This window comes from Balearica regulorum, chromosome 3, assembly GCF_011004875.1.
Source record: "Balearica regulorum gibbericeps isolate bBalReg1 chromosome 3, bBalReg1.pri, whole genome shotgun sequence".
NCBI classification, from domain to species: domain Eukaryota; kingdom Metazoa; phylum Chordata; class Aves; order Gruiformes; family Gruidae; genus Balearica; species Balearica regulorum.
The window spans coordinates 122198757-122223055 of NC_046186.1; the positions used below are offsets into that span (position 1 = coordinate 122198757).

The 24299-nt window shown below is 35.5% G+C and overlaps 1 protein-coding gene across 13 annotated transcripts in view; it reads left to right on the forward strand.

Moving 5' to 3' along the window:
* The window catches only part of USP34 (ubiquitin specific peptidase 34), a 133724-nt gene that overhangs the window by 87860 nt on the left and 21565 nt on the right, over positions 1-24299 (forward strand). For all 13 annotated transcript variants that reach the window (XM_075749836.1, XM_075749837.1, XM_075749832.1 and 10 more), the window contains 20 exons: positions 3023-3206; positions 8227-8390; positions 9315-9380; positions 10944-11090; positions 11179-11235; positions 11335-11412; positions 12114-12208; positions 13215-13387; positions 13989-14142; positions 15603-15681; positions 16680-16733; positions 16829-16924; positions 18523-18587; positions 18681-18756; positions 18859-18906; positions 19580-19645; positions 21160-21240; positions 22456-22541; positions 23730-23898; positions 23983-24057. In XM_075749836.1, coding sequence (XP_075605951.1) covers positions 3023-3206; positions 8227-8390; positions 9315-9380; positions 10944-11090; positions 11179-11235; positions 11335-11412; positions 12114-12208; positions 13215-13387; positions 13989-14142; positions 15603-15681; positions 16680-16733; positions 16829-16924; positions 18523-18587; positions 18681-18756; positions 18859-18906; positions 19580-19645; positions 21160-21240; positions 22456-22541; positions 23730-23898; positions 23983-24057 — 2013 coding nt within the window. The remainder of the gene's footprint in view (positions 1-3022; positions 3207-8226; positions 8391-9314; positions 9381-10943; positions 11091-11178; positions 11236-11334; positions 11413-12113; positions 12209-13214; positions 13388-13988; positions 14143-15602; positions 15682-16679; positions 16734-16828; positions 16925-18522; positions 18588-18680; positions 18757-18858; positions 18907-19579; positions 19646-21159; positions 21241-22455; positions 22542-23729; positions 23899-23982; positions 24058-24299) is intronic.

The following is a 24299-nucleotide window of genomic DNA, read 5'->3' on the forward strand; positions in this document are numbered from 1 at the left end:
TTCCACCTGTGCTTGTAAGATGTGAGAGTGGCTAGGCAGGGGAAGCTGCTAAAAAATGTCTACTTTGTGTTTTGGAGCCACATAAATAGTCCCCTGTACTCAATTACGTTGCATATATCCTGTCTGTTATCATAAAATGGCCCTCAAGGTAATTTTACTGTCCAAAAGTTTTAATAGTGTCCACATTGTGCACTACCTAACATAAAGTTACACTGCTGACGACAGCATTTTAAAAGACTTCTACTATGTAATTCTCCTGGAATAAGTGTATTTTAAGTATGGAGAGCTTACAGATTAAATTAGAGCAAGAATTTGATTCACAGAGGGCAGTGTGGAGGATGATGTAGAAATTAAAATAGAAGAGGTATGGAAAGACCAGATTTATGTAGCTTGGATATATGAAAAGCATAAGAAGAAAACAAAATGGAAGCTTAAGTAGAGAGCAGTGATAGTGTACAGAATCCTAAAGTATCTTGCATGTATGTAGTATATCACAGGGAGGCCAGAAATTTGATTTGAAAAATGGATGAATGTGAACAGAGCAGTATCCACAACAATCTTCTCAAAAACAATTTGGCTGTACTGAGAGGGAGACTAAGTCATGATCTACTGGGGTTTTTTTGGTGGTTGTTTTTTTTTAAATTCTGTGTACAATTAAGAACACTTATTAACTGCATATTATAAAGCGCATTAGTGAAGAGTTTTGTATTGTGTTCGATGTAATGGAACAAGATTGTGAAACCTTCCTCTGAGCAAAGCCTGGTGAAAAAATATCCAGGAAAATACAGTGGCAAATAGTGAAGATAGTTTAGACTTGCCCAGAGGATTCTGGTGCTCTGCTGCGCCTTTTCTTCCCTACAGATTCCTTCTCTTACTAAGTAAACAAAATTATTATTTGGCAAATACTGTCAAACTTTAAAGATCACATTTTGTGACAACAATGGATACTCAATCTACCTTCTTTGATGTCTTGTATAGATAATCACTGCCTACTTTATTCTACACTAAATGGAAAAAGATACATTTTTAACATACACTAGCTAGCACATGTTCACTAGAAAGGTATATCTTAAGGCCACTTTGACGGTAAGGAGATATATTTTTAACAAGATTGGGGTTTTGCATTTGACCTCTGAGCAAAATCATCTATAGAGTTCTTTGTCTTCCCTGCTCCAACATGTCAGAATTCAATCAGCACAAATACGAGACTGAGAGTGTTAATCAGAAAAAGGTAGATCCAGATCTCAGAAGTTACTGCTTTTCTAGTCTGGGACGCCTTAAGGTGGGTGGTGTGTTAAAACACCTGTTTGAGAACAGGCTGCAGCTGAAAGCAGGGTCTAAAACTCCATTAGTAGATGCAGCTGGTCTGCTGATGGGCTGTAGTCCTCTACACCTGGCAAGTGTGGTTAGGAAGGAAAAGGAATTAGACTGCTGCCCCGCAAGCACTCCTCATACAGACTAACTACCAAGAAATCAGGTATCTATTTATTTTTAATTGTAGGCATTTTGTTTCTCCAAAGTGTGCAGAAATCTGGAAGAACTTTGATTAACTGCATTGGCCAGGAGAAGACCTCTCCATATTATTCAGCTATTAACATAAGCCCCGGTTACAAGATTTTATATTAAGACTCTAGGAATTTCCCTGTATGCGGGAACAAGGCTTTTTGTGGTCATATTTGGTGTGTACTCTGCAGAAGGCCATTTTTTGATATTTAGAATTCAGTTAGATTTTGCAGCACAGCCTGCTTTTTAATGTTAAAAGGCTTCTTAACTGAATATACATGAATGGGGAAATTCAGGAAGAACATTTTTTTAATTACAGTGTAGAAATTGTAGAAGTACAATAGCTGGATTGGTAGCCTGTGAGGAAGAATTCTGTCCCTAAAAAAAAAAAAAAAAAAAAAAATTCAAGAAGATAAATTTGGGGAAAAAAACAATTCAAAATTCTGCAGAGGTAGAAGATTTTTTGTCTGATTATACAGACAACTAAAATGATACACTACTAATATGATTTAATGATTAATATGATTTGTTAAGGTTGCAGATATCGTACAGAAGCAGTGAAGTGTAGGGTATGGATCCTGTCATCAGCCCTAGACATAAAGTGTGCACATGATTTGCTGGTTGTATAAGGAAATTTATTGAAATACTGCTTTATAAATTCTGCTGAATTTCTTCTTTCATTTATCTCTCATTATACCACTTAAATGACTAATTAGTAATGTTCACTTTGTAGCTGAAAGGTAGGGGAAAGCCTTTTTACCATTCTGCACTTCTTTGAAGGTGCTGTAGTTGTGGAAGAGTATGACCACTTGTTCCTACAGACCTATACAGATGTTCGGGGGTTTTTGTTATCCTTTTAATATTTTACTTTTGTTTTAGTTTTATTGAATTAAATTGACTATATAGAAGGAAGGTACTAAAGTTTAGACAGATCCATCTCGGTTTTTTAGGGTATTAATCTGGGACGGTAAAAATAACTAACAGCGTACAGTATGTATCTGTCATCCAAAGGCAACCTGACTTGGTACAGCTATGTGTACAGGCTTTGTGCCTTTTATAGTTCAGTTACTATTCCAAACAAGAAACAATACAAAAATAAACTTACAGTACACATGGTACATAATTTAGTGCATGTTTTATGGTTAGTGATTCATAAAACTCAAACTAGTAAAGTGATTAAGATTATATGCTGTCTATCACTAGGAGAAACTAGTCTTAAAGTTACTAAAAACATGTGTGGTTTGTCAAATTAAATTATCAATCATGAATCAAACATAATTTATCATTCTTCTTCAGTGGACATATTTCTCTTTAGGCTGTATAATATGTTTACAGTGCACTTTAGTATAAAAAATTGTTAATATTCGTAATTCAGGACTTGTATACGAGTTAGAAAATTCTGTAAATGATAGAGGTCTAGAAAGTCTATAGAAGTTTCTAGAAGATTGTTAACACATGACTGTTGTTTTTTTAAGAATACATTCAAACTGCTAAACCTGCTGGTTGAACTGTTTTACAGGAATTTCTGAGAGACATCTTCAATCTTCTGTTCTTGCTGCCAAGTTTGAAAGACAGACAACAGCCAAAATGCAAGTCACATTCTTCAAGGGCTGCTGCTTACGACTTGTTGGTAGAAATGGTAAAGGGGTCCGTGGAAAACTACAGGCTGCTCCACAACTGGGTTATGGCACAACATATGCAGTGTAAGAACCTTTATTCATATATAGCTTTTGAGTATTTTGTGGAAAGCTAGTCAATTTGCATTTTCTGGGGGTTTTTTGGTTTGAATTTTCACATTTCTAAAGTTCAGTAAAGAAAATAGGAGTGTACTTGTAATATGGCTTTCCATTCTGAGGTGGCTAGCCGCTGTCGTGAACAGTACTGCAATCGTGGAGTTCCCATTTCGTCCTGAAGTACATCAGAAATGTCTGCATTTAATGACTTTCTAAAAATAATCATCTGTTAAGAACACATAGGTAGAAACAGGGAAATGCAAAGGTGGCACAGAATATTTTTAGACTTAAACTGAATAATTCCACTTCCCAAAAGTAGTTAATGAAGTAAGACGTTGTTGCTATTAGCACTGCTCTTAAAATTCCTCTTGTAACTGTACTACTTACCGAGCATCACTTACGGTAGTGTCACAGAGCAGATGCAGGCATCTTTTGCTCACCTAGCAAATGAGTGGATTTAATCACGTGTGTAATTCTCAGATTATCTGTTCTTAAATATGGGTTATTTAAAGTATGTGGTCCTGTTAAATGACACTGACGCATAGATAACGTTGTTAGAGTGGATTTTACATGTTTCATTGGCTTGTGCTGGATTTTAATTTCTGTTTTCCCTTTCTAACGTAAAGAAACATGCTATATTTATACGTAAACCGAGGTATATAAAGCACACTGAGGTACTGTAGATGTATAGGCTGTTAACAGCATTGTGGTGTTTTCAAAGTCTCTAATATCTTTGTAGTTGACTTTTGGTCTGTACCCAGATGCCTGCTTACAGTGCTAATACAATTTTGTTACGCCTCTTGGCTTTCATGCTTCCTGTGTTTTGGAAACTCAATTCCTATGTATAATATGGAAATTACCAAAATTTGAAGTTAGTTAATATTTTATCTTTGATTTGCAAATTCTCATTATGCATTTTTTAGCTTGATAGATTTCCTTTCACATGCCCAGTTTAAATTCCGGTAACCTGAGGAGCTGTAATTTATTATAATCAATGGAACTGATTTAGTGCCTTACAATTCAGGAAGCAAAAGAGAAATCTGATCATAATCACATTTTGTGTTCTGTATTCAAATGCCTGGGGCCTTCTAACAACCCTCTAAAGTCTCCTATGCTCAGGGAAAATATTCTGAAGAATATGTTTTATGAAAATATTGAGTATTTCTGTTTGCTGTGAGTACATCTGCTGCTGCTGAGGCTGTCTGTGTCTCTCCAGGTACAATCATTCATTTTTTACACTTATTATTTTTCTCACTCCAAATCCCAGTAATTCCTAGGTGCTGAAGTTTTCCGTAACATTTACTACAGTTGTTAACTTTCTTCCAAATACTCTTCTCTATATCGTTTGTTCCTTCCCGAGTTCTCCAGAGCCATCTCGTCTGTGCTCCTGCTCCATATTCAGTGTATCTCGGTTTCATGAATGTTAATTTTATTCCAAGTGGCAGAGTGCCATTGTCTCTTTCTGGTGTGTAACTGACACAGGACTTCTGACACCATCTTTGTTTAAAGTCTTGTCGTTCCATTGATGTGATCCAAAGATTCTGAAAACAGGATTTTTCCACTTTGCTTATCTCTGTAATCTTATTAGTCTTAAAAATTCCTAGTCTTAGGCCTGTCTCTCTGTTCTTCTTAGGAGAAGCATTAAGGAAAATATTATAAATTTCCATCTTTGCTTTTAAGGTTTTACTTTTCTGCTTCATTGGAGAAATTTTCAATCCTGCAACTTGTACAGTTGTTCTCTAATCTCACCAATTCGTGTCTCTGCTATTCTACCATTTTTTCTCACACCTCTAACTGATTGAAGCCAGGGTGCTGTTCAAGAGATGGCTCTAATGTAATGTTTTTTGAAAAGAAAGCATCTTACTAAAAGATATCTAGTATATTTTCTTTAGGACAAAAAAAAAATAATTTAGGCTTCTAATTAAAAATTATGTTACTAAAACTCTATTCTGGCAATCATATTAAAATGTAAAACTGTATACCGTTCTTCAGACTTATACTGGTGTGAATAATTTAAAGTAGTTGTAGTAAAGTTTTAACTGCAGCAGCATTTTTCTTTAAAGTTTCCACTAATGTAGCTCCCTTGATTGATGGATGGAAGAAGAGAATGACTTGCGTGCTTTCCTCTACTTCACAGAGACAGCGGTTTTAACTGAAGACATAGGGATGCCTTCATGCGTTTTTAGCAAGTGATACCGTAGGAAACGAACTGAGAAGCAGCTGATGTCAACTGACTCAATTAATGCAGACTCTGATCTTACTGGAGAGGGGATTTAGTTACCCTCTGTTGTTCATAAAACTTCTTGCAGTGTTTTGGAGTTTTGTTCTCTTTAAAGAGCAAGACTAATAAAAACATTCAGTTCAAAGGAGGGAAACAAGACCAGCTGTTTTGCTTTCGGAGAAGTTTCAGATAGTGTCTGATGTTATGTTTGGAGCAGAAGCGTGATCAGAAGGTGGAAGATAGAGAAATGCATGGTCATTTGAGGAGGAAGAAATTCAGTTTTATTTTGCTTGAAATAGAATGTGAATATTGGAAGTTCAGTTACAAGTTCTCCTGTCTCTTCCTGAGAAAAGGCTGTTTTCTATAATGACAGTGAGGAATAAAGATGATGGATGTAAGTGAGGCCCAAACTTACCTTTCTAGTTAAGATCCATACAGAAGAAGGAAATCTTTTACTATCAAAATGAAGACAGTCACTTAAAAGTCCCAGGGTGGAGAAAACAGGATCTTCCTGAGAAATTCCTTGTCCAATTTCTGAAACCCCTTTGTCAGAGTGAAGTAGGAGGAAAATACTCCCAACTTTGTGATTACAACTTGATGAGCTATAAGCAGAGTGATATATACTGAGTCCCTGTGTCAGAAGGGATGAATTAAGATGTTGCAATTTAAGGATTTCAGTTAAGGGAGGGAATTTTGTGTTCTGCCGTGCTAATTACTTCAGGAGGTTAAATGTGGAGGAGAGCTTTGTTTCAACTGGCCAAACAGCCCAATGTAACCAGGTAACATGAGGTCACGCTACTGAGATTTGTTGAAACAGGAGAATTAAAACTCTTTCCTTCCCTACTTGAAGCTGCAGGGCTAATAGCTGTTTTGATGCCAATGCCAAAATGAAGATTACAACAATTATTTGTTGTGCAACAGAACATCTTGTGGGTCTGGTCTCTGAAGATGTGAGGATCTGTTCAGAGGATGCCAAATAGTTTCCTGAACTTATAGCTGGTAGTATGAATTGAGAAGAATCCTTAATGAGCCTTTAATCTTTGACAAAGTAATTAAAGATTTAAAATTTAAATCTTGAACCCATGTAGCTTTTGTGGATTGTAAAATAAATTCAGGCTACTTTTTTGCTTTTTTTCTATATATCTGAACATATACTTCAGTAGAGGTGCTGAGTTATTTGTAGGACTCTCTACCTTTTTGGAGAATGATATCCTTGGGGATGAATAGCAAAGCAAGATGCGTTGCAAGTTTTTGTGTCAAACTTCTTGCATACCAAGGAAGATGATAGGCTGCAGTGAATTTCTTTGGACGCTGGATTGGTTCCTCTGTAATTTAGTGCTTGTGTCATCTAGTTGCCTCTGCAGCTCAAACGGTTAATTCCCCATTCCATTCTCCTGTGTAGGATGCTGGAAAGAGAAGCCTGTCAGTGTCTAGAAGCAGTACTAATCACTTCCAAATCGTTGGTCTAGTCTGGTTACCATCTTCCTGACTGCTGGATGAGGAGAACTTTCCCATTCTTCCGATTTCTTGGCAGCCATATCAGAACGAGGCTTATTAAGAAGAGTCTGTCAGACTTGCCTAACTTGTCTAGTGCCATGCCGTGTAAGAAATAGGTTGCTACATCTGGTATGAAATATAGAGGAATAGAAAACTTACAGAAAAAGAAAATGGCTTTTCAATCTGATTCTCTAGGTGATTCACTTCTTGCTTACCCCTATTTTTCTTGTAGATTGCAGATTCCTTTAGTGTATATATGGCTTTGAAGTGCAATAAAAACCGTTCTTTCTCTTCCTATAAAAACTGTTCGCAAGTTTATTCAAGCTTGTGTACAGCCAACCACTTTATTTCACTGCACTTTTGTGTCTTATCTCTGATAAGCATCTATCCATCTTTTGTACGGGTCAGAAAGATTTTCTGCTAGCCTGGCATCCATTATAGTAGCTGTCATTCTGAAACCAGCTTCCCTTCTGAAAAGAAAGGTCTCGCCTCATGTGTAGTTATCTCGGATACCAAATCTGGGTTTTGTTATGTGAAGGGAAGGCTCCCTAACTTGAGTCTTTGGCTGCAGAGGTTCTGCTTTGCTTTCATTCAATCTGACATAGGGGTGCATAGGAATGGGTAGTAGAAATTACAAGTCATTTTTGTGCTGGGGGAATGACTGGTGTACATTTGGGAGCTTGGAAGTGTTGTATGTTATCAGTTTTAAGTATGTTCTCAGTGGTTTAGGCAGTGCAAGTGTTGTGAGAGAGCTATAGAAAAAATAAATCCCCTTATAATCCCCTTATGTATAAAAAATGCAAAATGCATATCAGCCCATATTTAGAATTTGTGGATGCTGTTGATGAGGAAAAGATTGTGTGGTTTTACCAAACTTTAAAGGGAGAGGTTTTATTACTACGTGTAATATTTATTATTACACACAGTAATATTTATTATTATTATTACTACATGTAATGCTACCACTAGAACAAGTGTAAGAGATGATGCTTGCCATGAGTAATGCTTTGGAGAGCACAGCAAATCACTTGTAGCCCAGAGTAGTGTGGCATCTAGAAAGGCTTGCTGCTGTATTGAGTGATTTTTCCTGATGTAGCCATAGTGCATTTTCTTAAAGAGCAGGTACAGTCTGGCTCATGTCTGTACGTGTAGAATGCATAAACAGGGTGTATTGTATTAATGTAAGTATAAAGCTCTTAATTGTATTTATGTCTTTGTAAATTGTACTTTGAATTGATTTTTTCTGCATGTGTGACTTCTATTTTTTTCCAGCTTCCCATGCACCTTACAAGTGGGATTATTGGCCACATGATGATGTTCGCGCTGAATGTAGATTTGTGGGTCTAACTAATCTTGGAGCAACGTGTTACCTGGCGTCCACTATTCAGCAACTGTACATGATACCAGAGGCCAGACAAGCAATCTTTACTGCAAAGGTGTGCTTTGAGCTCTTATGTTCCTTGGGTGGGTTTGGGTAGAAGTTTAAATTTGAAATCAGTGCAGATGTTGGTAAATATAGACTTACTTTTAAGACTTATTATTTGATAAAGAATATTTCTTCCGGACTGTGCTCAAACGCATATTTCTGTTGCTGTCAACTAGATTTATTCAAGTTTGGTTTTATGTGAATTGTCTGTTGTTTCTTAACTCCTAATTTGTCATTTTGTTAGAATAAATGCCATTCTTCTTGAATATTTATAAAGTTCTAGAGCATGTATCTCATGCTACCAGAAGCACAGCGAGTCCTGTAAATTATTATATATTGGTTAACATCCAGAAATATTAGAATATTACTCCTAGTTATTTATTGTAAAAGAGAAGGCTTCGTTTTGGTCCCTGACATCAACAGGGCATGTATATTGTGTGAAACACCCTCGTTGGCAGTGACCTCATAATTTTTGGTTATCATTAAGTTATTGGTAGTTTTCACTTCATCTAGAAATAGCCATTTATAAACGAAAATAAAAGAGGGAAGCTGCTGGTCTGCACATAAAATGCATTATATAGAGAGTTGATCAGAACTCCCACGACATCTATGGGTTGAAAAAAAATTATTTGAAAATTACTACAGCCTTTTGTAGCACATTCCCAAAAGCTGCTAGCTGAGGTAAATTTTTAGAAAATAGAGTTACTTTTTGACTTAGCTTTAAAGTTGGCATGCCAAAAAAATGAATAGGTAGTGCTTTATATATAAGTATAAAATAGTGTACAGTGTGTTGTACACAATCATTTTTCTTTATTGTCCATTATAAAGTGGTTGTTTTCTTATTTAACAAGATGATAATTTATTCTTTTTTAAGGGCTGTTTTTGGAAAGTTATAAGCAAAAAGATAAAGTCTTCTTTTATGAATTTCTTTTAGTATTCGGAAGATATGAAACACAAGACCACTCTACTAGAACTCCAGAAAATGTTTACCTACTTAATGGTAGGTGCGAAAGAGGATATTTCATAAAGTATCCTATTTTGGAGCGGGGGGCGGGGCGGGGGGAAGGCAAGAAAAATGTAGTTACCATTCTATGTGTAAATTCTTGGCAGTTTAAGTCCATTGTGCCTAAGTTTTGTAAATGAATGTCTTAAATAGTTTTTACCCACTTTAAAGCTGTTGCTCAGCAAATCAGTTAAGCAAACATTGGCATAATAGTTCTCATGAAGAGGCAGTGTAAATCCTAATCTAAGGTAGGGTTTCATATTGGGCATCAATTATAATGAGCAAGCACCAGCTCTCAAATGTTAGTGATTGTCTACTGTATTCTTAAAAAATGTTTGTGAAGTGAATAGATGGGAATGATTTTTTCTTTTTAACAAACACTCTGCCAGGACTGTCTGTCTAACACCATTGTGATTCTTCATTTTATCATGGAACAATTCGTTTGCCCCACTTTCCCTGGTGAAAAAATAAAAAATATTGCTTTTGTTCATTGCATTTTCCTTGCTCCAATATTTTAAAGGTTAATCTGTTTAAATAAAGCATTAAAGAGCAACCAACAATTTTGAAATTCCAGAACTAAACAAAATTGAGGCAGTTCACAGGTGTTCACTGCTGTTAAAATAGCAAAACATTTCTGAAATAATGAAAAAAGAAAATTGAGGAGAGCTGAGTACTTTTGTTCTTGGCACTGGCTTTTGTGAAAGAAAATTCTAACCACTTCGAAGACAAATAGAGGAAAGGAATTTAGGCATGCAGTGCCTGCAATGAATCACAGAAAAAAAATATTCTAGGTATTTACATAAGCATAAAATAATATAGGCACATAAAATCATATGAAGATTTACCATTATTAAAACCTTGAAAGAATGCTTTTATCCCAAAAAAGGTAATACTTACCAGAAGCACTGTCTTGCCACACGTCCTTAAAAGAAAACAGTATGTATATCGCTGTTTACCAGAACAAAGTGCCTTCTGCTGTAAATAAGTTCTGCATTCCCAGTGTGCAAGGCAGTGGAATGGGGGATGTATTCTAAAGAATTCCTTTATACTGCAAATTCTTTTCTCTGTCTGACCATATACGGTTGAGAACCAGATGATACGGTTTTATACCATAGAGAAGTCTGAAAGAGAATTAAGTACTTGTCAATATTTAAGTCAGTAATGTCCAGAAATACATAAATACAGGCTGATGTTCCACATCTTATATTTTGTATCTGAACAGATATGCTGTATCACATCTTCAGCCAAGTTATTTTATTTGGAGTCATTTTGTTTAGTATTTATTAAGTATTATTTAATAATAATTTACAAATGATATTTTAATAATGAATATCATGATAATCAGTTAAAAACTGCTTTATGTTTCATCAGAAGCATCTAAGCGTTTATATAACTTTATTGCCTAATAGCCATATGGAGATATTGTATGTAAAAGTATGTCCTTTTTTTAAACAGACATTTGTATATGTATGTTCAGTGTATCTGTGTAACTTAAAAACATAAGGTTTTGTGTTGATTTGTTTTGCTTGATTTTTTTTGGTTTTTTTTTTTTACCTAAAGGAAAGTGAATGTAAGGCATACAATCCCAGGCCTTTCTGTAAAACCTATACCATGGATAAGCAGCCCCTGAACACTGGAGAGCAGAAAGATATGACTGAATTCTTCACTGACTTAATAACAAAAATAGAAGAAATGTCTCCAGAACTGGTGAGTTATCAAGGGGGATAAAAAGGGAGCTTAAAAACTTATGGATTTGCTCAAATTTCCTTGACAGAATTTATTAATTCATTCACAGAAAAATACAGTGAAAAGTTTGTTTGGAGGTGTTATCACAAACAATGTTGTTTCTTTGGTAAGTATTCTTTTCCCTATCCGTATCTTTTCAAGATTTTTTTTTCCAACTTCTCAGAAACAGTTATCTCATTGCTTTTCTTTCATTGCTGTGATCTAGGACTGTGAGCATGTAAGTCAGACTGCTGAAGAGTTCTATACAGTAAGATGCCAGGTGGCAGATATGAAGAATATTTATGTAAGTAACGCCAGGCTGAGATGTGTAGCGTAGATCACAAAATGATAAATGAGCGCAGTGCAGTTTAAGAGATTGCGCCATACACTATTGAATATGTGATGCTTTCCGTATCTGTCCTCTAGTTTTGGTGTATTTCTAGGTTGATATTACTAGGTAATTTGGTCAAATTGTTTCATCTTTTCCATGCAACATGCTGTCAGCTAGTGCTGTTTGGAACTGACTAAAGACTATGTTACAGTCAGTAATCGCTTTCTCTCTTCCATATTTTAAAAATGCTATGGCCATGTTTTATAGGAGAGAAAAATAAATGTCAAAAGATTTGATATATACATGTACTATTGCTTATTAAGATAATTTAAAACTTACACCAAAATAATTTTAGTTTTTTGAGCTTTTTAAACAACTATTAATCCCCACACTTGGAATTTGAATTTAAAGCACTTTAATTGGTTCCTTAATTTTGTGTTTGGGTTAGGAACTGGTTTTTCTGTCAAAATCTTCTCTTAGTTCAGGTGCATGGTTTTTTTTTTCAAACTTTTTTCATGCCATTGACCACCTTTACTTTTATAACTTGTGGAAATGTTAATTAAACTTACTGTAAAATTGAGAGAGAGAGAGAGGTTTGCAAAGCAGACCATGCAAGCACAAGATGGAAATGTCTAAGATAAACATAAGTCCCTTTTGTTTTTTATTATATGTAGGAATCTCTTGATGAAGTAACTATTAAAGATACCTTGGAAGGTGACAACATGTATACATGTTCTCATTGTGGGAAGAAAGTGCGGGCTGAAAAAAGGTAGGATTAAGAAGAAAAAACATTTCTAAAGTTTCTTTTCAGTAAATAACTGAAATTACTATTGGAGTAAGAGTAATCGTTTAGATGAAACAGGACTGTAGTTTCATTCAGTTTGCTGCTGTGTGGGCCTATGAGGATGTGGTCCCTGTGCCAATGAGCACCTAAGAGATCACATTTCCAAAACAAAGAATATAAAGTATCTTAGCAAAAGATCACCTAGACAGTAACATGTTCTTGACCTTTTTTCATTGTAAATAAAAAGAGATTTGTAGACATTAGTACCTTTAGAAATCTTTTACTTCTCCCATTTTTAAAAGATCAGATTCTTACAGAAGTTGTTCAGTACTTGTGTTATTCGTTATGCAGGATAATTGCTTAGGTTTTCATACATAACCCCAAATTTCTTAATTAAAATCGGTAGTTTTAAAAATGTTTGCATATTTAAAAAGATCTGCTAATAAATAGAAAGCTAAATTAAAAAATTATGTTGTCTTTATATTGCAACTAACAAATTTCTTTGTTAGAGATGAAAAACCTCATTGGTTTTTGTAGCTGTTATAAATGATGTGGGTGAGAGAGTAACCTACTTTAAACCCATTAATGTGAAGTTTATGAGATTTAACACGAGATATGTTCTGCATTGAAACTTGTCAGTTACAAGATAGGAGCTCTGTCTAATGAGGAGATTTGCATTGTTAGATTAGTTCATGACTCATTTTACAATATCACTTTAGAAAACTGTCATTCGTAGCTTATGAGCAAATTTGATGTTTCTTGCAAGGCACGGTGACAGGCTAAATGGAATTGTTCGATAGGCTAAATTTGACCTTTCTGCTGCCAGTCAGACTGCCTTGCTCTAGGGCATTCTGATAGCTGAATTTTATATTTATGTGACTTTGCAACACATTTCCAGTTTTATGTTTGAAATAAACGCGCTGACAATCTTTGTGAAAATGCAATTTAACCAACAAGCTTTTGTAAATCATGATTATTTTGAATCCTTCAGGGCATGTTTTAAGAAACTACCTCGTATTTTAAGCTTCAACACAATGAGATACACATTTAATATGGTAACCATGATGAAGGAGAAAGTCAATACGCATTTTTCATTCCCTTTACGTTTGGATATGACACCTTACACTGAAGATTTCCTTATGGGAAAAAATGACAGAAAAGAAGGTATGCCTCATAAAACGAATTCAACAGGCTTCATCTCTTTCACCTCTGTACCACTTTCTTTATACATAACATATGCAAACAATTAGTGATTTTCTTTTCCAGAAAATAAAATCAATCAATCAACCTATATTTCCAAAGTTACACATTCTATTTAATGTGAGAAAACCAGCCAAGTATTTTTGCTCTCATATACCATTCAATTTGAATTATTCAAATTTGGTTTTAAAGTATGAGAGAAGTTACAAATAGTTATATACAGTTTGCTGCTGGCCTGGTTTGGTTTTGTAGGGTAATGTTTGAACTTCGGCAAATGGCTGACAACTGCCATCACAAATAAGATGTGCTAACCTGGGAAAAGTTAGTAATTAGTCCTCATCTCTTCAGCAGTGATGTTTTGCAAAAAAAGCTATAACTGTTGCACAAGAGTTAGGATCTGTGCTGCTGGTTCTGGCTAAGGAGTTTCTGGCTGTCATCGTTGTGCAGTGCTGAAAAGAAAGAAAAGTGAAGTGCAACTACAGGAAGTGTGTGTGTAAGACATACTAATGTTGAAGTTCAGGTGTTTAGGAAATAACTGATTAAATATTGTGTTAAATTATTTCAGGTTTTAAGGAAGATGGTGACTATTTGAAAGAAACTGAAAGTTATGAATACGATCTGATAGGCGTAACGGTTCATACGGGAACAGCAGATGGTGGACATTACTACAGTTTTATCAGAGATATAGTCAATCCCCATGCTTACAAAAACAACAAATGGTGAGTTACGCAAAACAACATTTTATAATTTCTTATTTTAAAATAACTAAAACTTGTTGACTTTGTCAGATGCAGTTGGGTAGGAGATACGTGCTGTAGGTTCCTCTCAAAAGCACAAGATGTTAGAATTTGATGGGTGTAAGTATATTAATTTTTTAGCATACAAATTCGCGTGCTGTAGCTGTAGTAGGTGTGGAGTGCCTTGAACAGCGGTAGCAGGAGGCCATGCTAGCCTCACATTACAGCCAGGGCTTGGTTCTTGACAGAACTATCAATGACTTTTTTTTTTAATCTATTTCAGTACAAATGAACAGTAAGATTTAATAGGTTGTGCTTCATAAAATCTGGTTGCTCCCTCTGATGAGCATACAGCTACATTTATGATTTGGGAATCTAGTCCTTTTCATTTTGTCCATTTTCAGTGAAACAATGATTTGAATTTTTCTTAAACTTGTTGCATCCCGTGTGGCAGAAATTATGTTACAATACCTAGGTTAACTAAATCTGTTCTTACTGCGCTTTTTATATATGGGATTGTTTTCACATTTGATTTTTTAAGTTTATCCACCTGGTGATCTTTTCCCATTGGCTTAACTCCTCCTAGATGCAATTTACAGTAATGTACTGGAATATTTGATAGCATTTATTTTCCCTTCTTTTCAAAGATTAAAAAAGAGACAGGATCTTCTTAAACATACGTGATAGATGAATAAATGCTATGCACTATTCTTTTTTTAATTTTATTTTTTTTAACTGTGACATCACAATTCTAATTTGGAAACTTCTGCATTCATTGTGAAGATGAAGAAAAAGTTGGGAGAAGTACCCTGGGAAAGGGATGAGACGTGGGCATGGAAAGGAGGAGGGTCTTGCTAGGTGACATAAGAAAACAGGGAACGCTCTCTGCCTGTCATTTCTGGATGTCATATCTCAGGTTCTCAGCTGAGGCCCTGGAACAGGAGACAAGATTTCATCTATTCCTGTTCTCTAGAATAGCTAGCCAGGAGCATTTTTGAAACAGTTCCAACTCGTGACCTAATCCTTGCTCCAAAGGGAATCCGTAACAGTGTGCCATCTTCTCTGCCTCCTTCCAGTTTCAGTTCTACTGTTGCATGGAATGGTTCTCCTCTTTTTGATTTGATTTCCATTTCACTCAGATTGACAAGGAATAGGCAAGTCTTCTAGGCAGTGTTAAAATCCGATTTGTACCAGAATCAGGCTGGAAAAATAAGGAATGTGTCTTGATACAAAGAAAAACCAAGAACTGTTGAAATGGTGACTTCATGACCTTACTGAAAGGAGTCACTTTTGGGATCAGTCTTTAGTTTGATGTGATTCAAACAAGACATTTAGAAATTAATAGGAATACTTAAATCTGAAGAACCATTTTAAGTGCTTGTTATGCTTTATTTGCCCTTAGAGACAGAGAGCAGTTGTTTCAAAAGCTTGCCGTTTTACAGGTATCTTTTCAATGATGCTGAAGTAAAACCATTTGATTCTGCCCAACTTGCGTCAGAATGTTTTGGTGGAGAAATGACCGTAAGTTATGACTTTTATTTTTGTCGTGTTCAACCATTACCATATGCGTTCTGAAGACTTCCATGAAGGATTCCATAGTGTTCACCTTTGGTCTGCCATCTGTTGTGAATGCATATGAAACGGTTAGAAATATTAACTAGGTTTTATGAAACTTTTGACATCTGTGCAGGTGATATTTTATCTTAGGTTCATGTCGATGGCTGTCCTTCCACCATCGATCTCTTCAAAGGGTCTCCCCTCCTTTGGGAGATGAAAGACTTGGCAAAAGGAGACTGCTTGCAAGCTGGTGGTGCAAGCTTTCTAGTTTTTCTATACTTTCTGTAGAACAGAAGTTAAACCAAAAAAGGAGAAGGGTCTTAATTTCTCCTCTACCGACTATCATATTATTTAATTTTGAATACGAATCCAGATAGTTCATGGAGTTTTAAAAAGACAGGTGTCAGAAGTATATCATAGGTATTAGTAACGAATCTGTGCAGCCTCTCTCCAAAGAAGAGGTATTTCTTCACTGTATCTGCTTTTTATCATATTATTTATTTAAACAGTGAGTATGAAACTAATTTAGGAATCCTCGACTTGGATGACTTTGTTGCTCAGACTGTTGATTGAAGGACTAATTACTTCAAGGTTATGTCTATTCTGGAAAAACAGGGCTTTTTGATCTTTGTCTATGCCTTGTGTCACTGATTTCCAGATTCTGGTGTGTGAACCTCTTACAGTCAGATTCTTTTTCATTGGTGACAGAAGTGAACTAAAAACCGGTCAGATCTGTGTATCGCGTGAGAGAGAGGTCACAATATTGCATGGCAACTTTGGAAAATCAGAATAGGCCGCTGTAGAAGAAAAAAAGAAAGACGACTACAATGAGCAAGAAATAAATTGTTGGCAGCCTCTCTGCAAATGTCCTGAAATAGTTTGCTTGCACATTTATCTCAAACTGTCAATAACCAGGCCATTAAAAAAGCGTGTAATTAATGGTTGTACTTTCTTCTTGACAGACAAAAACTTATGATTCCGTTACTGATAAATTTATGGACTTCTCCTTTGAAAAGGTATTTCTCTTCCGAACACTTTTTATATGCTTATATTTCTACTTTCCTGATTTATCTCTCAAAGCAAAAATTATACAGATGTTTTTTTCTTAAAGACTCACAGTGCTTACATGCTGTTTTATAAACGGATGGAACCAGAGGAGGAAAATGGCAAAGACTACAAATTTGATGTTTCGTCAGAATTGCTGGAGGTACGAGTTGCTTTGTTTTAACACTAATTTTAAAATACTATAGGAAATGCTAAACAAATCGGGCATCTGAATAAACATAGGAAAGCGAATATAATTTAAATCAGTAAGATGACAATTCTTTCATTTAGCTCTTCCTTAGGAGAATGTTGTTTGATAGGAAGTAAATTAATACTTCCACTGGGCATAAATTTTTAGATGTTTTCTCATTCTGTCCTGTATTTTTTAATTCCAGTATCTGATTCATTCTGTTTCATATTTGAAAAAAAAGGTAGATCACTCTTAGTTTGTGGTTTTTGTGAGTGCTTATCAACAATTTCAGAACAGCTGCAATATTACGGGAAGTATTCTCATTAACCACCATCCTTTTCATCCTTCAGTTCCTCAACAACTTACTGCTTTGAGGGGGGTAGAGTAAGAGAATAGTTCCAGCTGTTTGTTTGCACTTTTGCTAGAGGGTTGTGAAATTCTAAGTGAAAGCAATATATGATTGTGACTCTTTGTGCTTACGATGGGGAGCATCAGTCAGAAAAGGATCCCTTCTTCCTCATAGCCATAGAGTAGCCCAGCTGTTAGTAAAAGGGGTAGGGGAAACAAAGCCCAGTACCAGCTACATCTCCCTCTTCGCCTCAGTGATGGGGGCTGCTCTTAGGATACCTGGCTATTTATGTAAAGATGCTATTAAAGCCTCGTATGGTCTGAGGAACTGGGAAGTGCAGCGCACAGGAGCAGAGTATTTCACTAGTGATCTCACTATGTTAGATATATCCCCAATATGGGATTTGTAAGACATTCTTCTCCCTTTTTAGCACCTGAAAAGCCAGTTTCCCTGCTCCCTTTGGCCAGAAGTATTGCTTTATCTGTCACATGTTAGGTTCTTAACTTAAAAGACTTCTTATCCCTAGCCAGCCAATCAGATCGGGCTTTTTATCCTTCTCAGTCTTAAAAATAATAATAGATTTTATCACATTAAACTTTTAAACTATTTTTATGTGAAAAACAGTATAAACAGATTTGGTAAAAAGAACATTTTGGAGAGAGGAACAGGGGGACCTGGCATGAAATCATTCTCTGGTTCATGATGGAGAGTTAAATCTTACTCTAAGTACTCTTTAAGAATTTATCGAAAGTTCACAGAGCTCCTCAGGCTTTGGGTCAGAACTTCAAACTTTAGACATCCCTACTTAGGCTGCTGGAAGGTCTAACTGATCTCAGTTAGTGAAACTAATTTAGAGAGTTTTTTGGGTTTAAAGTTATTGCGCTATCACAAACATCAAAATACGGTCTGAAACTGATTCTTTTTTAACGTGTTGGACCAGTTCTCGGAATTTCAACTTAAAAATTTGAACAATTAAGTTGTAAGAATGAGATCACAGAAGGAGGAGAAGGTTCTGAGCTCTGTTCTCCAGTCATGTGGCAGCCAAAACTAATATTCACTATAGTGTGAATGAAACAACTTTGAGCCAGTCCTTTAAAATAAAGAAAATGTTTCCAGAAATAATTTTTCTTAGTCATGGCAAGCATTTAAATATTCTTAAAGTCATGCTTATGTAGTGAAATAAAGTGCTTTCTAGTATCTGATGTTAGCATTTTTTCTTCAGTGGATATGGCATGATAACATGCAGTTTCTTCAAGACAAGAACATTTTTGAACATACGTATTTTGGGTAAGTTTTTCTTAAATGTAATATTAATGCTTCTTTTCTTCTTGCAGATTTTCATTATTAATTTTAATTAACAAATAAAATTACTGACTCTAGGTTTATGTGGCAGTTGTGTAGTAGCATCCCAAGCACGCTACCAGATCCAAAAGCGGTTTCCCTGATGACAGCAAAGGTAAGTACTTTAAAAGTACATCGTGCTTATTTTAAATTTTACCTTGTTTACATTTTAATTCAGGCATTCTATAATTAATGGTGCGATATTTTTTTCTTCCAGTTAAGCACTTCCTTTGTACTAGAGACATTTATTCATTCAAAGGAAAAGGTATTCCATTTACTTGTAAATTCTCATTAAGTAGCTGCATGAATATAGTGAAAAGTATGTCCGTTACTTTTTCCTTTTAAAACTGTACCTTTGAGATGTAATAAGTACCATAGGTGAGAAAAAGGTGGGTTCTGCTTTTAGCTTGCTTTGCCTTAGCAAAGTATCAGGAACCACAGATCTTGTGTTCATTTGAAAATTCCTGAATGATTCAGATCTTAACAAGCACTTGTAACAGTCTGATGCGGAGGGGCAACGTTTACCATGGGGCAACGGTGCTCGTGAATTTTTAAGTTTTAAATGCTAGCATGAACCACAAGAAAGTTCTGGTCTATCTGAACCATCTTTATTCTCAGTCAGATTTTACTTCTTTCTCATCTGTGGTGGCATAATGCTACTAATTCTAGATTGTCTGGGATTCGTAAGAATGGGATTGCAGTTACAATTGGACGGAATTACATGGATAGCTACTACACGTTATGTGTGACTTGCCGTAGTTGCAATGTATGTACAGTTACTTTTGTGTGGGTGCAACGCATTACTAGTTTATAAAGAGTTTAGTGTTTATAACTATATTCTTAAGCTTCAGTGTTCTACCTGACCATTTAGAAATGTTTAAAGAATAAGTTGCAATTTTTTATTTTAAGTTACAGTTTTTCTGTATTTCTTTTTACAGCCCACAATGCTTCAGTGGATTGAACTGTTAACAAAACAGTTTAATAACAGTCAGGCAGCTTGTGAAGTAAGTGACTTAGGAACTCAGCAAAGTACAAACCAACTTTCTATATATTGTTTAACTTTCCTGGAGGTTCGTATCCCTGGAATATTTTGGACTATGAACTACTGTATTTGGCATATTTGTGCACTATGAGATGAAATTCATCCTCTCTGATTACTGCAGATTCTGGGGAATGACTTGACTTTTATTTTCAGAAACCTATGGTGAGACCACGGGCCAAAACTGTTTTGTCACTGGACTGAGAGACAGTGTCACAACCTCTTTATTTGATCGATTATTACGTACTGATTTGTGTAATTAAGAGGTGTTTAAATGAAATGGAAAGAAAGGCTAATGTTTAAGGACTAGGATGGCAGGGACTGGAGTTGAATCCAAGGGAAGGGCAGTGAGATAAAAGGTGCAATGAAGAAGCTTAGAAAGAGAGTAAGAACAGCTAACGTCAGACCGAGCTGAAAACAAATTCGTACAGCGCCGTGCTTGTGAAGCTCTGGGTCTTGAACCCAATGTGCAGAAAGACTGAAAACTCCTAGAAGAAGGAGAAAAAAAAACAGAGGAATGTTTTATGTAAATTTTTTTCAGGACACTGCCTGAAGGGTATCTGGGACAAAGTGGGGAGGCACCGAGAAACCATAGACAAAGAATTCACTGTGGTGTTGGCAAAAACAATTTTCAGATACTGAAGAAAAGTTTGTGACAGACTTTCTGTGATAGTTTAAATGAACAGGGACCCCAATACATAACTGTATCCTGCAGTAGACCTTATTCAGTAGAAATGAACTAAATTAATTTTTCTCTTATAAATTGATTACAGGTTGTTAAATTGTCATGTAACATTCAGTAATTGGGTGATACAGTTTAATTAGTATGGTGTAATCTTAAGATGCTTAAAATGAGTGAAGGCGTTTCATATAGTAATAAATACTCAGATACAATTAAAATAAATGGAAGAACAAGTTGGATACTTTATTTTAAACTGTCTTTCCTTGCGACTAAAACAAAGTTCTGGGAGTCAGAATGCTCAGCTGTATTATTTGCTGAGTCTAACTTTGAATAAATCATTCTGTTAGTTTTATACCTTTTCTGTCTCTGGAGGTAGTAAGGCTTTTCCACATGTTAACATGCAAAAGGGATCTAATTCAGGAACTGCATTCTTGTTTAAGCCAATTCCTATTCCACAAGATTCTTCAGCTTATGCTTCATTGTAAGCGTTGGGTTTTTTTTATTCCGTTGACATCACTTTTCAGGATAAGCGTGTCCTTCCGGATACTTGAATAATGGCATGCAGAACCCAGGGATGAGAAGACACTGGATATTAATTTATATTGATGTTTGCTGCTATTGATGTTTATTCCTTTCTTCTCATGCACAGAAGACATTTAGATATCCCTTGGATTAAAACTTGCTTATTCCTTAATAATAGTAACATCAATTTCTCTTCAGACTTTAATATCATGCAAAAAGAAGATTGGGCTAGAACAAGTTTGGAACAAAACTAACAAAGTATGTATCTTCTGCAGTGGTTTTTGGATCGTATGGCTGATGATGATTGGTGGCCAATGCAGATTCTAATAAAGTGTCCCAATCAGATTGTGAGACAGGTAAGAAAAAGTGTTCCTTTATAAGTCAGGTGGCTACTTGACCCATGAGCAGAAATGGGCACACAATGGTTCTGAAAGTTTTTATTCCTACCTTAATAAAAGGTATTATTCTTTTCATTCTTGCATCTGATTTGGAGAATATATTTGGCCATGGGAGCATTTTTGTTGTTTGCAACAAAATCAGTATTATTTAGTGTCATTGTTTTGTACAGTGAGGATCACAGAATGTCACGACAGATGCAAATTAAGGTTTCTACAGCTCCCTCATGATCTCTACAAATTCAAACACTTAACATAAAAAATGGGTTTTTTTCCTGAATTGGTTCAACAATAAGGTGTCAAGATACACATTCAGAAAATAAAAAAGAATAAATTATGTACATTCAGTACTCCTCAAAGCTTCAATTCTAAACTTCTGCACTTGATTCCTCTGGATAGATTTTGTTTTATAATATTGTGCCACAAAGTTTTGTTAATACCGTTTTCTGGAAATATTTAAAATTGGAAAAAACCCTTTACTAGTAGCATTTGGATATTCATAAATACTATTAATAGTTTCACTTATAAGTACACTTTCTTTGCCAGTTGTTTAGGCAAAAACTTTACCAATTACTTTATCTCAACTGAATCCTTCAATTGGGTTTCTGATTATGAAAGTAAAATTTCCATATAGAACCGTACGTAGTTTCTGTATGCAACGCATCAGTAAAGGAATGTATTTCATGGGGAAACTATGCAAGATCTTAGGCAGAGCTCTAATGCTTGATGAATTTTTAACAAATTAAAAATTAAAGGAAGGCATTTCCTTAAAAATTTCACATAAATTCTTATAGCCAGAGACAAAATGAAAAAAAAAAAAATTGTGCCAAAACCATCTAAACATTTCAGAAAACAGATAGAAGAAAAAATAATGTTTATGAGCAGCAGTCTTAAGTCATGTTTCAATAGTGTATTGTACACACCGGTACTGAAAACACTTTTGGGGGTTCTTCCACCAGATCTGCTTATAAAAACCCCGTTTGACTATTCTGTTAAAATACGATGTGTCAGTACGCTCAGAAATGGAATGTGGGCGTCTTAATCTCAGCTTTAACTTTGAATCACATTGAGCTGGAAGCGGTACTTGGAGACAGAATATTCTTTGCTTGGGAACTGTGTATTGACATGTATGTAAAAGAACGACCACGTGGAGTTCATTTACTTCTGCATTTGCAGATGTTCCAGCGTTTGTGTATTCACGTGATACAGAGACTGAGGCCAGTGCATGCGCATCTTTATCTGCAGCCAGGAATGGAAGACTGGTAAAATAACAACACCTGAAAACTTTGATTTATTACCTGCTTTACAGCAACCACTTCTGTTTAATGTTTAATTCAAAATGGTTTTGTAAACCTAAAATAGTACTGGTTTAGTTGTTCTTTATTATTCTACCCAAAATGCTCTGATTTATTTAAAAATATTATGGTGGTTGGAAAAGCCAGTGTCTAAAGATACATTGTTTGAAACATTTGTTCCCTTCGACTAGATTTTCAGTGTAGTCTTTCTTTTCGCTGCCAGTAATGGCACTGCAAGTGCAAATCTCACTACGTAGACATGAGAATCCCATTGTCAGTTGGATCCAGAAGCATATAGATGCAAATTTTAATTTATACACCCAGTAAAAGAGGTTGGAGATGAGAGTCTAGTCCTGCATCATACAGCTAAATCACCGTTTTTGTCAAAATGTAGGAAAAAAACCCTGATGGATCTATTTTGTTCTGTCAATTATCCAGAAAACTGTTGCTTTGTCTCCAATTATGAAATAGTTATTCTTTTTGATACATAATGAGAAGAAGAAAGTGTGGTTTTTTTCTTTCATCTCTTCGATTAAGCTTGTGAGCCTGATAATAATAACTTTTTTCCAGAGCAAAAGTGGCAGAGTTTGTAATAACTACGCTGCCATAACAAAATTCAGGATATGAAGATACAGTTTTCATGGCAAAACATCGAGTTTAATTTTCTCTGGAAGCCTTACTTTAAAAGACTCTGTCACTTGTTTTGTTCAGTGGTAAGATCCAACTTTCAGTAGATGAGTAAGGTCGAAAGCGCATGTCTTCTGCCTTGTCAGGACCCTGTAAATGTAAACTCGGCTATAACAACATTCTTTCTTCAAACTCAGGAAATTTGACATGCAAATCAAGAAGATGATTTTAAGTAGCAGATCCCTTAATACTGTTTTTTTTTAAGAATTCTTTTCCTGACTAGACTCTTGATTCAGAACACTAATTTTATTAACCTTTCAACGTTCTGAGTGATGGATACTGCCTTACTCTAAGCCATGTTGTTATCTAGGCTGTAGTTGGCATAAGAGAAAGTGTTAGAGATCTGAGTATGATAGTAGGACAAAGGAGACAACTCTTAAGTTTTCCTGAATTATTTTTTTGAGTGGTTCAAGATGATTTTATGCTCCATGCATTGTGTTAAATACCTAAATTGGATTTTGTTCTCAGTTCGGATGACATGGATGGTCCTGTGGAAGACATCGGCAGTCGCTCTTGTGTAACGCGCTTCGTGAAGACGCTCTTGTCAATTATGGAGCACGGTGTTAAGCCTCACAGTAAACATCTCACGGAATACTTTGCCTTTCTTTACGAATTTGCCAAAATGGGAGAAGAGGAAGTAAGTATAGCCTTGTAGTTTGGGGAATGAGGTATGTAGATGCTTGTGCGTATTTTCAAGTAATTCAATATCGACATATTTCAGAGCCAGTTCTTGCTTTCACTGCAAGCCATATCTACAATGGTCCATTTCTACATGGGAACGAAAGGACCTGAGAACGTAAGTTTGAATATCTTGTATAACCAGAACTAGTCTTTCATGTTTTACGTTTGTGATTATTAGTGCTGTGTCTCTGGAAGCATCTTTCAGCTGTTAAATTAAAATTGCTTCACTCATACCAATTTTTTTCCCCAATTTTTAAGTGAATATAATATTTTTAAAAATGCTGAATTGGCTATGCTATAAACCAGAGTTTTCTATTTAGTATAGAAATAGATATTTAGTAAAAGCAATTAAAGTTG